Source organism: Ranitomeya variabilis, chromosome 1 (assembly GCF_051348905.1).
Source record: "Ranitomeya variabilis isolate aRanVar5 chromosome 1, aRanVar5.hap1, whole genome shotgun sequence".
NCBI lineage: Eukaryota > Metazoa > Chordata > Amphibia > Anura > Dendrobatidae > Ranitomeya > Ranitomeya variabilis.
In genome coordinates, this window is record NC_135232.1 from 587,543,042 (window position 1) to 587,560,028 (window position 16,987).

The 16,987-nt window shown below is 45.2% G+C and overlaps 1 protein-coding gene across 3 annotated transcripts in view; it reads left to right on the forward strand.

Moving 5' to 3' along the window:
- VANGL2 (VANGL planar cell polarity protein 2) overlaps window positions 1-16,987 on the forward strand; it is a 129,966-nt gene that overhangs the window by 76,022 nt on the left and 36,957 nt on the right. For all 3 annotated transcript variants that reach the window (XM_077258049.1, XM_077258066.1, XM_077258056.1), the window contains exons 3-5: window positions 296-570; window positions 1,374-1,497; window positions 15,982-16,586. In XM_077258049.1, coding sequence (XP_077114164.1) covers window positions 500-570; window positions 1,374-1,497; window positions 15,982-16,586 — 800 coding nt within the window. In that variant the 5' untranslated portion in view covers window positions 296-499. The remainder of the gene's footprint in view (window positions 1-295; window positions 571-1,373; window positions 1,498-15,981; window positions 16,587-16,987) is intronic.

Sequence of the window (16,987 nt, forward strand, 5' to 3'; positions counted from 1 at the left end):
GAATATTTATGGTGTGACTCGGGAGTTCTCACAAGTCATGGGTGGAAAAAAAATGCAATTACTCAAGTGGTCAATACAAAATCTTAGAAATTTGTTTTTGGATTGCCACCTTCTTTGTTTATTTCCACAGATTTCTATGATGGTTTCTATGTCCCACCAAAAAAGTTCAATTGGTTCCTGAAGCAGTTCTTTCCTATCTATATGAAAATAGCTACTTGAGCAAACTTGGAGTGTATTATGGACAATTGATTAATTATGTTGTTTAAGCGTATTTATTTTTTGTTTTACATGGTAGATCCCCTTATTTTTCTTATGAGACGGACCAAGACCTCCTATCAAAATAGAGTCCCTCAAGGTGAAAGTCGATTTTCTGACGGCGCCTTTTGGCCTGAAAAAACCTGTGCTGAAAGAGGCCGCAGCGGTGTTGGCTGCAGTTCCAGGTTCAGGGAAGCCGAAATCTGTAATCGTGGATCGCCACAAAGGACGTTACTCTGAAAACATGGACAACGAGTCCCAATATTCTGGGTACTCATATAAATCCGGGCAATCTCGGAGTTCACGCAAACACAGGTGAGACATTCTTCTGCTTATTCATTTTTGAGTAGAGCTTTATAAATGTAATTTGTCGTCTACATGACTCTTGACTTTTTGCATGTCAATGCTCAACATGTTATTAGTTTCTGCTAGGACTGATTTGTCCCCAAAAATTGTTTCTCTTCTTGGCATGGCAAGTCACTCACACACCTACACAGTAGGATTACTTTTCATGCTCATCTAGGAACTAGACAACAACCATTATTCCAGGTGATCTCAATCATTGCAGTCATGGTGCTATCACTTGGACCGTCTCAAACGTATAATCTACTGTGGCCAAGTTTTGACCAGCGTCGTAGAGTTGAAATGTGTTCACGTCAATGCCAGAAAGAAATACCCAAGGTGTTTGTTTTTTTGTTTTTTTTGAAAGCCAGTCATTTTCACCACACAGATATGTCTAGCAAAGAGAAAAGGTAGCGAGTCAAAGCAAGTAAGACCATCAAATTCTAGCACGATGGCGAAATGTTTTACAAGGGTATGCTGTAGATTAACTTATCATGTAGAGTCCTGCTGCATTCATCCATGTGACAGAGTGGGTATCCTCTAGCTAGTGTTCAGTTTCCATGCAGCGCCTCCACAGGAGGAGAATTTAAAATTTACACCATTCTTACTAACATCTACAGGCTTTCTATGTAATTCATGGACCTGTTGGGTCCTCCAGAGTGTTTGTAACTGTATCCTTGAAATCCTTACTAAACAGATTTCCTACGCTTTTTTTTTTAACAATAACAATGTTATTGTCTTTTAAAATTTTATTCTATATATTGTTTCTTTTTTAGAGATCGAAGAGAAAGACATCGATCAAAAAGCAGAGATGGCAGCAGCCGGGGAGATAAGTCAGTCACAATTCAAGCTCCTGGAGAACCTTTACTAGACAATGAGTCCACGAGAGGAGAAGAGAGGGTACAATATTTATTGTTGGAATATTTTTTTTTTCTTTTAGTTGGTATGGTAAATGTAAACCCTGCACACATCCTGGTACATACATTTTTCCATTTTAACTTCCCATTTGAATGCTGCGGGGCATTGTTCAGTGACAGCCGTCCCCTTTCAATACTAAACCTTGCTGCCATCATGGGATTTTCCATATTCGGAGGCAAACAGTCACTTAACCCATTGGCCTCCTACACGGTGTGGAATATGACAGCACATTACACTGCAGAGCATTTAAACCGCTTCTGTCACCCGCTGTCCTGGCGCCAGAAAGCCCTTGTGTCTAATTATTTTCCATGAGTGTCTGCAGAGGTAATTAGCAGAAGGCTTTATTGATTTTTTTTTTTTTTTTTTTCCGCGCCATTTATCTACATCCTAAAAGCAGTCACACTGCAGGGTTAATATTAACAGGCAGCTGGGTGTGAAAGAGAGATGTGCCCCGGACCCGCGCCGCCCTGGACGGGTGCCAGGGAGAGTTAATGAGCTGATCCGATGTCGCATTTCGGTGCACTGGGTAATTGTCAGGATTGTGCTATTGGGCAGCCGTGATGTCATTGTCTTCCGGTCTTCTCAAGGGCACGAAGATACAATGTGCTAAAGCCGTGAGCCCTACTGTGGGAACTACATTATCCGGCCCTGCTGTACAATTTACTCCTCTTAGGTCTATTACGCATTGATTTGTAAAGGGACAAATGAGGGTTGCCCTACGGCGGCAGCACAAAGCTAGATATTGTATAGAAGTATGTTTTACAAACCGCACAGTACTATTAGAGTATATATATATATATATAGATAGATAGATAGATAGATAGATAGATAGATAGATAGATAGATAGATATAGATATATATATAGATATATATATATAGAGATATATATATATATAGATATATGTGTGTATATGTACAGTATATAGCTATTTGTGTCTATTAGTGTGTGTATTTACGTAATATATATACACAGACATAACTACATAAATAGGCAGAAAAATTGGGGGCAGCACACCTTTTTGTAGTGAAAAGTAGCTGTTTAATCAGTCCAGAAAGCAACGTTTCGGTCCCAACAGGAACCTTTCTCGAGCTTGAGAAAGGTTCCTGTTGGGACCAAAACGTCCCTTTCTGGGCTGATTAAATAGCTTCTTTTCACTACAAAATGGTGTGCTGCCTCCAATTTTTCTGGATTTTTATAATTGAGGTTTGGTATTTTGGCTGGGGGGCTCTGCACCCGGACTCTTTCTTTGTGCTGCTCTAATTTTCTTTCTCTTAAATAAATAGGCACGTATTTATTTATATGTAGATATACACGTACACAGCTGTATAAATATATACACATTTGTATGTATGTGAACACAAGGCACTCCAGCTGGTTTAATAGGACTCCGTCCGCATCCTGGGGGACACATATCGACTCTCGCTTATGATCCCCCTCACTGCCCCACATATTCCACCCCCTCTGTTCAAACTTGTGGGGTTGAACACTTGTCACCATACAGGATGCCCGCGACAGCCCCTGCACGTTGTTCCACTGTGAAATTGAAATTTTGCAGAGACGAGAACCATTGGGTGACCCGAGCATCCTTGGCATTTCTCATCCAGAATAATCATGAATGATCTGTCACCAAGCAAAATGGTCGACCAAGCAAATAAAATCATAGGGACTCCAAGGCCCATTTAATGGCTAGGCACTCCCTCTCCACTACACTATAAGGCCACGTTCACACGCTGCGGGTTCCTCTGCGGGTTAATCCCGCAGCGGAATTGAAAATCTGCAGGGCAAAACCGCTGTGGTTATCCCTGCAGATTTATCGCGGTTTGTTCCGCGGTTTCCGCTGCGGGATTACTGCTGTACTATTAATGCTGCATATGCAGCAATATGCAGCATCAATAGTAATGTAAAAAATAATAAAAATTGGCTATACTCACCCTCTGACGTCGCGATCTCCCCGGCGCTGCAAGCGGCTGTGCCGACAAGGACCTTCGTGACGTCACGGTCATGTGACCGCGGCGTCATCACGGTCATGTGACCGCGACGTCACCACAGGTCCTGTTCGGCACAGCAACTGAGACCGGACGGCCGCGGGCAGCGCTGAGAGGTGAGTATAGCATCATTTTTTATTTTAATTCTTTTTTTTACACTATTTTATGGTTCCCAGGGCCTGGAGGAGAGTCTCCTCTCCTCCACCCCGGGTACCACCCGCACATTATCCGCTTACTTCCCGCAACGTGGGCACAGCCCCATGCGGGAAGTAAGCGGTTCAATGCATTCCTATGGGTGCAGAATCGCAGCGATTCTGCACAAAGAAGTGACATGCTGCGGGTTGTAAACCGCTGCGTTTCTGCGCGGTTTTTCCCGCAGCATGTGCACTGCGGTTTGCGGTTTCCATAGGGTTTACATGTTAATGTAAACGCTATGGAAACTGCTGCGGACCCGCAGCATCAAAATCGCGGCGGTTCCGCGGTAAAAACCGCAGCGTGTGAACATGGCCTAAGGCTATGTGCACACGTTCAGGATTTCTTGCAGAGAATTCCGGACATTTTCTGCAAGAAATCCGCAAGAAAACCGTGTGCGTTTTTGCCGCGATTTTGCCGCGGTTTTGACGCGTTTTTGCCGCGGTTTTTTCCGGACACTTCCCAATGCATTTTAAGTGGGAAATCCGCAAAAAAACCGCAAAATTAATGAACATGCTGCGTTTTTTACCGCGATGCGTTTTTACCGCGGAAAAAAACGCATCATGTGTACAAAAAGTGCAGAATTCATTAAAAATGATAGGATGCATAATATAAGCAGATTATTTGCGGTTTTATAGCGTTTTTATAGGGAAAAAACGCGAAAAAAACGCGAATAATCTGCAACGTGTGAACACAGCCTTATTCTTCTCACCTGGGGTGAGTTTCCTACTCAGGTAGGTGACCGGATGTTCCTCTCCATTCACCTCCTGCAACAGGAGCACACCTAGGCCCTACCTCAGAGGCGTCCTTCTGCACAACGAAGTCTCTCTTGAAGTTGGGGCTGATGACTTGCTGTCCACACAGCACCAACTTCATAGACTGGTATGCTTCTCCACCTGAGGGTTCCACCAGATCATGACCGACTTCTTTCCCTTTAGGAGATTGATTAGGGGTGTTGTTCTCCCAGAGAAATTAGGTATAAACCTTTGGTAATACCCAGAAATTCCACCTGTTTGGTGGTAACCAGTTGGGGCCAGTTCTGAATTACCTCAACTTTATTTATTTGGGGTTTGATAACCCCACGGCTGATCACGTAACCCAAGTACCAGGCTTCCTCGAGCCCTATCGCAAATTTCTTGGGATTCACCGTCAAGCCTGCTGCTCTGAGCGAATGTACTATTGCTTGTACCAGGGACAAGTGGGTATGCCAGTCAGTACTAAAGATGATGATGTCATCTAAGTATGCTGACGCATACTTCCAATGGGGTTCCAACACTATGTCCATCAACCTCTAGACTACATGAGGCCCCTGCCACGTTCCAAAGGGCAAGACTACATAGTGAAAAAGACGCTCTGGTGTTATGAAGGTGGTATTTTCCTTTGACGACTCTGTAAGAGGCACCTGCCAATAACTCTTGGTCAGATCGAGCATGGTGAAGCACTGGGCCTGACCTAGGTGCTCAATCAGCTCGTCCACCAGGGGAATTGGATGAAGGTCGAACTTCGACACCTTATTCAATTTGCGGAAGTCACTACCGAACCGTAATGATCCGTCCGGCTTCGAGATTAGCACAATGGGGCTAGCCCAGTCACTCCTGGATTCCTCAATTACTCCCAGCTGGAGCATTTGTCTCACCTCACTCGCGATGGCTTGCCTCCAGGCCTGGGCACCTGGTATGGTTTCATTTGCACCTTTACACCTTGGTGACATTGTCATGCTGGATGATGGCGGTACAACCGGATAATTCCGAGAATGTCTGCATTCTCTTGGACTAATTTCCGAACCTCTTGATGCTGCTGTTTCGAGAGAGTGTCTCCTATTTTTATCATTTTCTCGGCCTTGTCCTTGGCCGGTGACAGAGGGTTCCCTGTTGGTACAACCAGGGTCGCCTCCGTGACCAGACATTCCCAGCCTTCCACGCTTTCAACAGGTTGACATGATATAGCTGTTTGAGTTTTCTTTTCCTGGGCTGGTAAACTCTTTAATTTACCTCTCCCACCTTCCCACATATCTCATATGGCCCTTGCCACTTGGCCATGAACTTACGCTCTGTGGTGGGCACTAGTACCAACACCCGGTCCCCTTCTTTAAAGGTCCTGACCATGGCTCTTTTCTTTATACAGTGGGGCAAAAAAGTATTTAGTCAGTCAGCAATAGTGCAAGTTCCACCACTTAAAAAGATGAGAGGCGTCTGTAATTTACATCATAGGTAGACCTCAACTATGGGAGACAAACTGAGAAAAAAAAATCCAGAAAATCACATTGTCTGTTTTTTTAACATTTTATTTGCATATTATGGTGGAAAATAAGTATTTGGTCAGAAACAAAATTTCATCTCAATACTTTGTAATATATCCTTTGTTGGCAATGACAGAGGTCAAACGTTTTCTGTAAGTCTTCACAAGGTTGCCACACACTGTTGTTGGTATGTTGACCCATTCCTCCATGCAGATCTCCTCTAGAGCAGTGATGTTTTTGGCTTTTCGCTTGGCAACACGGACTTTCAACTCCCTCCAAAGGTTTTCTATAGGGTTGAGATTTGGAGACTGGCTAGGCCACTCCAGGACCTTGAAATGCTTCTTACGAAGCCACTCCTTCGTTGCCCTGGCGGTGTGCTTTGGATCATTGTCATGTTGAAAGACCCAGCCACGTTTCATCTTCAATGCCCTTGCTGATGGAAGGAGGTTTGCACTCAAAATCTCACGATACATGGCCCCATTCATTCTTTCATGTACCCGGATCAGTCGTCCTGGCCCCTTTGCAGAGAAACAGCCCAAAGCATGATGTTTCCACCACCATGCTTTACAGTAGGTATGGTGTTTGATGGATGCAACTCAGTATTCTTTTTCCTCCAAACACGACAAGTTGTGTTTCTACCAAACAGTTCCAGTTTGGTTTCATCAGACCATAGGACATTCTCCCAAAACTCCTCTGGATCATCCAAATGCTCTCTAGCAAACTTCAGACGGGCCCGGACATGTACTGGCTTAAGCAGTGGGACACGTCTGGCACTGCAGGATCTGAGTCCATGGTGGCGTAGTGTGTTACTTATGGTAGGCCTTGTTACATTTGTCCCAGCTCTCTGCAGTTCATTCACTAGGTCCCCCCGCGTGGTTCTGGGATTTTTGCTCACCGTTCTTGTGATCATTCTGACCCCACGGGGTGGGATTTTGCGTGGAGCCCCAGATCGAGGGAGATTATCAGTGGTCTTGAATGTCTTCCATTTTCTAATTATTGCTCCCACTGTTGATTTCTTCACTCCAAGCTGGTTGGCTATTGCAGATTCAGTCTTCCCAGCCTGGTGCAGGGCTACAATTTTGTTTCTGGTGTCCTTTGACAGCTCTTTGGTCTTCACCATAGTGGAGTTTGGAGTCAGACTGTTTGAGGGTGTGCACAGGTGTCTTTTTATACTGATAACAAGTTTAAACAGGTGCCATTACTACAGGTAATGAGTGGAGGAAAGAGGAGACTCTTAAAGAAGAAGTTACAGGTCTGTGAGAGCCAGAAATCTTGATTGTTTGTTTCTGACCAAATACTTATTTTCCACCATAATATGCAAATAAAATGTTAAAAAAACAGACAATGTGATTTTCTGGATTTTTTTTTCTCAGTTTGTCTCCCATAGTTGAGGTCTACCTATGATGTAAATTACAGACGCCTCTCATCTTTTTAAGTGGTGGAACTTGCACTATTGCTGACTGACTAAATACTTTTTTGCCCCACTGTACATGCGGCTCTCCGCGGCCTGGGCATCCATCAGCTGCTGCTTTACTATGGGCTGTACTGCCGCAATCTGGTCCTGCATGCTTGCCACATGCTCGATGACACTCTCTTATATGGCATGGGCTTCTGTATCCACATCTCCTTGGCTACATCCAGCAGTCCCCTCAGGTGAATGCCATTCAATAGGTCAAATGGGGATAACCTACGCCTACGGTACCTCCCGGATAGCAAACATTATATAGGGCAGTAAACTTATAGAGAGGGCACTCAAAATAAATGCTCCGCCATCAAAATATATAATAAACCAAAAGAAAAATGGACACCAAAGCTAAAAGTAACAATTTATTGAGAACCATAAAACCGTACAAAACTACACAAATGAGGTATATGATAAGAAAGAAAGATTATATAGAAGAAAGGCAACACTAGTGCCGCATACGTATATAACCTGCTAAGGGACAGAGTAAAAGGAGGGGGAGGTGTACCACAACAAGATATGCAATAAGTATATAGTAATACTATAAAATATTTAATGGTAACACAGCCAATGAAATATCTGACAGCAATAAAGTAATTGCTCATAAGTAGAAAGCAGGTATAGAGGAACAGTGGGTGTGCATGTAAGCCAAAAAGGTAGATAAAGTGCCTCATGCAAAATATAATGTGGCGAGAGAGCCCTATGTATCAATATTGATCTCAGCACATATGTATTAGCTTGGCCGAGGTGTGGGTGGGAGGTATAGTCTCTGGGTACCGTGTGGCATAGTCTACTAGGACCAAAATATGTTGATAGCCACGGGCGGATTTCACTATGGGGCCTACTAGATCCATTGGTATCTGCTCAAATGGTACCTCTATGAGGCAGAGGTACCAATGGACTCCAGTAGTTTGCGGTGGGTGAGGATAGCTGGCACTCCAGACACGTGTCAGTGCCTCTAGACCTTCGTGTAGACCCCAGGCCAAAAAAAAAATCGCTGCAGAATGTGCTCCTGTGTCTTTTTGGCCCCCAAGTGCCCTCCTAGCATGTGGGTGTGAGCCATGTCTCCCACCGCCTGACGTAGAATTGGGACACCACCAGCTATTCCACCACCTCATCCCAGACTTGATCCACCCAGTTTCCTGGTGGATAACCATGCGTGGAAAAATTGTCTCAGAACCTGGTTGCTGAGCTACTCCATTAATTTCAATCACCCTTTCTCGTGCCCGGGCCAGGGTGGGATCCTGGAGCTGAGCTGTCCCGAACTTACAAGGGGACACTTACAGCTCAGGGATCGCTGGGGTCTCCTCGACCTCTCCTGCCAATATCTCTAGGGAAAGCCTATTGGGTTACACTCTGTCCCTGTGTTGGCGACCCTTACGGCAGGTATCCCCAACTCGGGATCTATGGTTCCACGCCCGGAATAGCATTTACCTTGGGAGGGTTAACCCTGGTCTCCCACAGGGACCAGAAAAGGGGTAAGCCTCATCCCAACACAGTCCCATACGGAAGAATCTTTACCACTCCCACCACGTCTTATTTTTCCACACGGGGTGGAAAACATAACCTCCGCGATCGGGTACTCTCGGAGTTCTCCATGTATTTTACCACCCCCACTTTCCGACCATTGGGACGGTCTCCAGCAACAAGGGACACATGAACCAGAGTCACTATGCTCCCCAGGTCCAAGAGAGTGTCTGTCTGGTACCTGTTAACGAGTACCTTGCACAATTGGAGTTCGTTACTGACAGTGCCTGTAGTGACTGTGCAGACTGGCTGGACGTACATAGACACACGGCAAGTATACCTGCAGTCCATGGGTTCAGCTGTCAGGGGGCAGTTGGCAGCCACATGTCCGGGCCCTGGCACCACCAACACTTGATAGTTGCGGTGCGACTGGACCCTGGGGCCGATTTAGGGGACACTGTTCTGCTGTAACTCACCCTTCAGGGTACCCTCTCCGTACGGGCTCAGTCCTTATTGATTGGCCCCAGTAGAGAGTCGCAGACTCTTAACAAGGCTCCTGGGTTGGTGTGGTTCGATGTGGCAGCCGTAATGGAGCAGTGTCCCGTATAAAGTCCTGAGTGGTCGGGTACTGCTCAATCCGTCCTACCACCTGGTCCAGAGTGCCTGAATCCCTTTGCCCCACCAAACACTGTATGGCTGCTGGCAGAGCTCTCACCAGCCGGTCGACCTCCACCATCTGTGCTGGAGTCAAAGTCTCAGGTTGGAGCCATGTTTTCACAAGCTGCAGTAAGTCATAAACCTGAGACCGGGCTGGCTTGGGCCTCCACAAAAGTCCAAGAAAACACCCATTGTGCTCTCACGTAGGTATTAACCACCAGTCGGGCAAGGATCTCACCTTTTTACTTGGTGTAGTCCTGGGCGTCCTCCCGACTGAGGTCAAAGTAGGCTTTTAACACGTCACCCCTCAAGAACAGAGCCACGACTTCGTCCCACTGGCAGTTGGCAGGTTCTTCCACTCTGCGGTGGGCTCATAGATGGTGAGGGAAGCTTTCACGTTGTCTTCCCGACTCAGTTTCCTCAAAGCAAAGTGGACCTTGATTTGGGCCTCACGACCTTCCGGGGTCAGCGCTGGAGGTGCCTCACGCAAGGCTGCAATTTGCTGCAGCAACAGGTTATTGGTCTGTTGCTGTTGTTGCTGCGTGAGGACCAGCTGCCTCAGGATTTCCTCCATTTTGTCCGCAGGCCTGGGTTGCAGTGTGGCAGGCCTAATGACAGACATGTGGAATGCCCGCCAGGGCCTAGGGGTACTCGGTATCGGGTCCGGTACTTAAAGGGGATGTGTCACAGCGGCGTTGACCTGATCGGTGGCCCTGGTTGCCCAAATAAAAGGGACGGTCTTTAAAAGGGTTTGAATAAAGTTTGTAAAATAGGAAATGTTCGTTACGCCACCTGTGGTACTCGGTCAGGGGTGACCAACGGTGCTTAAAGGGGTCCTCTGGGGGTGATAGTACTGCAGCAAAGATTGTATTGCTTCCCACAGGTGAAGCTGGGTCACCAGGGCTCCCGGTCTGTTTGGCAATGATGGTATGGTGCTGGAAATAAATGGAGGACACAGGGTTGCAGTCTCTTTACGTGGTTTACTTGTGTAGGCAGCCTCAGTCCAGGGTACCAGCAACAGGTGTCGATGTCCAGGCAGCCTGAAAATGAGTGGGGTTCCCTTTGCCAGGTCAGACTAGGAGCCTTCCACTATGCGCTGAATAATAGGCCCTTGCTGCCTGGGGCTTCCTGACAAGGTCCTCTCTTACTCTGTCCTGGGACAGTTCCTGCATGGTAGGCAACGCAAGCCTTTCCATTGGGGTCTCAATCCACGGTGACTCCGGGCTCTGGATGTTGCTGTACCTCAGGGTGTAATGTGGGCAAGTCACTTTCAATTTACTGCCCTTCAATTCTGCCGTGGGACAAGGAGCCCAGTCACTGCTCCCTTCCAGCTCCTTAGTTCTCCTGTTCTACTTCCTCTTTCACTGTATCACACAATCTAACTAACTCCTCCTCCAGACCAGAATATATATTTATCTAGGGAAGCTCCCCTGAAACTAGGGTCTAGAGCTCCCCCTTGTGGTCTGGAGTCAGAAGGTGTTGCATGTACAGTTTACCTGTCAAAGGGATCCTCCTAGTTTCCATGCATGACATCACCCTCCCCGAAAGGAGGGAAGCACCACTGTGGTACCCGAACTCCTGGGATGCCACACATGCAGCTGGCATTGGGGCATGCCTCAATTCAAACTGCCTGCATTCTCTAACCAAATGTAGTGCAGCGGTGTTCTCACTGTGTAGTGATGAGGCAGTGACCCAGGAAAGTTCAAAGTAATTGTAGTTTTAATGTCCAAAACTTACAAACAAAACAAACGGTGTCTTCCGGAGCGCAGCCAGGAAAACAAGACAGTCCGTAAATGCTTCCGGCGACTGCACCACCGTACTCTGCTGCAGGGTGCCAGGTGTTCGCTCTGCTTGGTTCTGTGTTCCCTCACACAGGCTGAGTGTGCAAAGAGTGTGCAAAGCAGTCATCAAAGCAAAAGGTGGCTACTTTGAAGAACCTAGTATATAAGACATATTTTCAGATTTTCAGTTGTTTCACAATTTTTTGGTAAGTATATAATTCCACATGCGTTAATTCATAGTTTTGATGCCTTCAGTGTGAATGTACAGTTTTCATAGTCAGAAAAATCTTTAAATGAGGTGTCCAAAGTTTTGTTCTGTACAGTATAATATATACATATATATATATATATATATATATATATATATATATATATATATATATATATATATATATATATATATATATATACAGTGCCTACAAGTAGTATTCAACCCCCTGCAGATTTAGCAGGTTTAATAAGATGCAAATAAGTTAGAGCCTTCAAACTTCAAACAAGAGCAGGATTTATTAACAGATGCATAAATCTTACAAACCAAAAAGTTTTGTTGCTCAGTTAAATTTTTATAAATTTTAAACATAAAAGTGTGGGTCAATTATTCTTCAACCCCTAGGTTTAATATTTTGTGGAATAACCTTTGTTTGCAATTACAGCTAATAATCGTCTTTTATAAGACCTGATCAGGCCGGCACAGGTCTCTGGAGTTATCTTGGCCCACTCCTCCATGCAGATCTTCTCCAAGTTCTTTGGGTGTCTCATGTGGACTTTAATCTTGAGCTCCTTCCACAAGTTTTCAATTGGGTTAAGGTCAGGAGACTGACTAGGCCACTGCAACACCTTGATTTTTTGCCTCTTGAACCAGGCCTTGGTTTTCTTGGCTGTGTGCTTTGGGTCGTTGTCTTGTTGGAAGATGAAATGACGACCCATCTTAAGATCCTTGATGGAGGAGCGGAGGTTCTTGGCCAAAATCTCCAGGTAGGCCGTGCTATCCATCTTCCCATGGATGCGAACCAGATGGCCAGGCCCCTTGGCTGAGAAACAGCCCCACAACATGATGCTGCCACCACCATGCTTGACTGTAGGGATGGTATTCTTGGGGTCGTATGCAGTGCCATCCAGTCTCCAAACGTCACGTGTGTGGTTGGCACCAAAGATCTCGATCTTGGTCTCATCAGACCAGAGAACCTTGAACCAGTCAGTCTCAGAGTCCTCCAAGTGATCATGAGCAAACTGTAGACGAGCCTTGACATGACGCTTTGAAAGTAAAGGTACCTTACGGGCTCGTCTGGAACGGAGACCATTGCGGTGGAGTACGTTACTTATGGTATTGACTGAAACCAATGTCCCCACTGCCATGAGATCTTCCCGGAGCTCCTTCCTTGTTGTCCTTGGGTTAGCCTTGACTCTTCGGACATGCCTGGCCTCGGCACGGGAGGAAACTTTCAAAGGCTGTCCAGGCCGTGGAAGGCTAACAGTAGTTCCATAAGCCTTCCACTTCCGGATGATGCTCCCAACAGTGGAGACAGGTAGGCCCAACTCCTTGGAAAGGGTTTTGTACCCCTTGCCAGCCTTGTGACCCTCCACGATCTTGTCTCTGATGGCCTTGGAATGCTCCTTTGTCTTTCCCATGTTGACCATGTTTGAGTGCTGTTCACAAGTTTGGGGAGGGTCTTAAATAGTCAGAAAAGGCTGGAAAAAGAGATAATTAATCCAAACATGTGAAGCTCATTGTTCTTTGTGCCTGAACTACTTCTTAATACTTTAGGGGAACCAAACAGAATTCTGGTGGTTTGAGGGGTTGAATAATAAATGACCCTCTGAAAAGACTTTTCCCAATTAAAAAAACAAACAAACAAAGAAATAACATTCTTTTTTGCTGCAGTGCATTTCACACTTCCAGGCTGATCTACAGTCCAAATGTCACAATGCCAAGTTAATTCCAAATGTGTAAACCTGCTAAATCTGCAGGGGGTTGAATACTACTTGTAGGCACTGTATATATATATATATATATATATATATATATATATATATATATATATGTGTGTGTGTGGTTTATATGTGTGTATGTATGTATGTATATATATATGTATGTATTGTGGTGCAGTGACCCCTGTTACAGGTAGGGGGCGCTGCATGGTCTTCCCGGAATACGCATGGAGGCGTGTTGAGGCCATAGGTACGCATGGCAATCGCGGGCATATAATGGTGGAAATGAGTCAAAACCCGGCAGTATTGTGAATGGCCGGTATGTGTGTCGCAGAGGAAGATACTCTGCATTGTCAGAGGTAAGGATGTTCTGGGACCTGTAGTCCCACAAGTGTTGTGTTTGTATAATTATGAAGGGAGCCTGGCAGGGCTAGTTATGAGAGATGGGCGGGTCAAACTAGCCACACACACTCTCCCATCTAGGGGAGTGGCTACAGCTTGATAATGTGACCAGGGTGTGGGTCACATGGGTCCTGTATGGTCTCTGAGTATGGATCTAAATGGTCTGTGCTGAAGGTCCTAGAGAGCCTATGTATTGGGAGTGCTATCTCCCTGAATAGCACAAGGTGGAGCTTTGGACCTGTTGGCCTGGGGTGTTTGACGAACGTCCTGAATAGCTCCTGGACAGGCCACACACCTGTGTTGGACAGTCCCAGGTTGGGACGGACATCCTGAATAGTGCACTGGTGGCCTGGGGTGTTGGACGAAGTCCTGAATAGCACCTGGACATGCCACATGCCTCTGTGTTGGACGGTCCCAGGTGGGATGGATGTCCTGAAGAGCACAGTGTGATCGTGGTCCTGGACGGTCTGTGTTGGAAGCTCCTTTGAGTGGAGTCTTCCTGGAGCACCTGAGAGACCGTGGATCTGGACGATCTATGTTGGGGAAGCTATTGTCCTTCGGTGGGTCAAGACTGACTGAGGTATGCCTGCCAGGCAAGTTGGTGATTCCCGTGAGGCAGCTTTCCCCAGGAGAGAGGACTGACAAGGAGTCAGCAGGTGGAGCAGGATCTCCCGTAAGGTACCCCAATAGACTGTTGGTGCTTATGATGATCTATGGGCTGTGTGGTAATCCTCAGCAACTGGTCAGGAGAGGACCAGCGTGTTTAGTTGCCGCATATTAATGATGCAAGCTAATGATGAAGTAATGGACTATGTATAAGCCAATGATGTGTAACCTGGCTTATGGTGCGGTTCATGCTGTATAAAATAAACCGTATGGACTGCTTTTGTGTTTAAAAACCGTGCTTGAATCCAGTGTCCAGCGAGCATTCCCCAATGCGTTAGTGAGCGCTATCTCAGTGTTATTTTTTTTTTTTTTTGTATGTGTGTGTGATGTGTGTATAATATGCTTGTGTGCATATTCATTGTTTAGAAAGATCCTTGACAGAAGGTACCACATAAAGATAACAAATGAATTTTCTTACCTAAAGTACATTTCCCAGTCTCAGTGGCACACTGACCTTCGGGGTAAAACTTTGCACATTTGATACTTGGTATACAAGGTAATGAGAATATAGCAAAACAATAGGACAAAGCTGCACTTATACAATGCATGAATTTCAGCCAACATTTCGGTCCATTTAGGCCAACCTTTGTTTGAAAATTTGAGCTTCTAAATAAAAAAAAAAAAAAAGAAAATGGACAGCCTGGGATAATGTCACATAAGGTATAACTAAGGCGTGTACAAAGCACTGGAGCCAGCAAAGGCGAGAAAACTTCTACCTAGATTATTTCTACAATGAAATCACTCAATATTGTGTAATCGGCCGCCCTTCCAATTGACAGGATAAGACTTGTTCAGTCACTTTAAGTTTGTGGGAAATTCGATTGTTCTAAACACTCTTAAAGAAACAGAAAACACAAAATATAAATTTAATTCACAAAGAACATGAAAAATAATAATAATAATAATAATAATAATAATAATAATAAATTTTTATTTCTATAGCGCCAACATATTCTGCAGCATTTTACATTATAGAGAGGATTTGTACAGACAATAGACATTACGGCATAACAATAAACACAGATCAAAACAGATACCAAGAGGAATGATGGCCCTGCTCGCAAGCTTAGTCTGAGGAAAAAATGAAGACACGAGAGGTGGATGATAACAATTGCTTTCGTTGTTCAGACCAGCCATAGTGTAAGGCTCGGGTGTTCATGTAAAGCTGCATGAATCGGTTATCAGCCTAAATATGTAACAGTACAGACACAGAGGGCTATTAACTGCATAAAGCATGTGAGAACATGATGCGAGCAACTGAATGGGCAACACAGGGATAGTTAGGTTAATGCGTTGAGGTGGTAGGCCAGTCTGAACAAATGCGTTTTTAGGGCACGCTTAATACTGTGGGGATTGGGGATTAATGGGGATGCATTAAAAAGAATTGGCACAGCACGTGAAAAGTCTTGGAGACAGGAGTGGGAGGTTCTAATTATTGAGGATGTTAACCTCTGGTCATTAGCAGAATGGAGGGCACAGGTAGGGTGGTAGACTGGGACCAGGGAGGAGATGTAGGGTGGTGCTGAGCCATGGAGTGCTTTGTGGATGAGAGTAATAATTTTGTACTGGATTCTGGAGTGGATGGGTAACCTGTGCAATGACTGGCACTGTAATGCTTTTGTTATTTTTTTAGCGTTTTTTTATTTGACAATTTTCTTTTAAAATTATTATTTTCATTTTGCAGGATGACAATTGGGGTGAAACCACTACAGTGGTTACCGGGACTTCTGAGCACAGCATATCCCATGATGACATCACACGTATTACCAAGGACATGGAGGAGAGTGCCAACCTGGACTGCTCCCGGCACATTGGGGTCATTATTGGTGGTACTTTAGCATTCATTTCATTCCTGACCCCTATAGCCTTTATGCTATTGCCCAAAATATTACCTTGGGACTTGGAAGCCTGTGGTACGCCTTGTGAAGGTCTGTTTATCTCTGTGGCCTTCAAACTCCTTATTCTTCTTGTTGGCAGCTGGGCACTTTTTTTCCGTCGCCCTAAAGCTTTCTTCCCTCGGGTTTTTGTCTTCCGAGCTCTGATCATGGTGCTCATATTTTTGCTGGTGGTGTCATACTGGCTTTTTTATGCAGTCCGCATCTTAACAACGGCGGAGAGGAACTACCAGGGGATAGTACAGTACGCTGTATCACTTGTGGATGCTCTTCTGTTCGTTCACTATTTGGCTGTTGTCCTGCTGGAACTGAGACAACTCCAACCTCAGTTCACCATCAAGGTTGTCAGGTCCACAGATGGAGCCAGCAGACATTACAATGTTGGACACTTAAGGTAAGTCAGCAAAGGGAATGAACAAATCAAAATGTAAAAAACTGTTCAAATAGAATCTATTTTTGCCTTTATTTTATTTAATGCACTAAATATGTATATCTTTACTTGGTGCAAATGCCACTTTTCCTCTGAATTCAGCAATGTTTTTCTTTTCTTCCTGCGCCTCACACTTCCTGAGATATGGCTCCCTCTTGCGTAACTGTAACTCTTGTTAGCCAACTAGGTTTGGTCCTCAAGAACGTGCTCACAGAGCAGTTGAGAACTAATCCCACTTGGCTAAAAGGACTACATTTTAGATGCATGGAAGAGAAGCTCATATCTCAGGAATGGGGAAGCGCAGAAACAAAAGAAGAGCTGCTTTTACACCAGGTGAAAAAAATTACATCTTTATGACAAGTGAT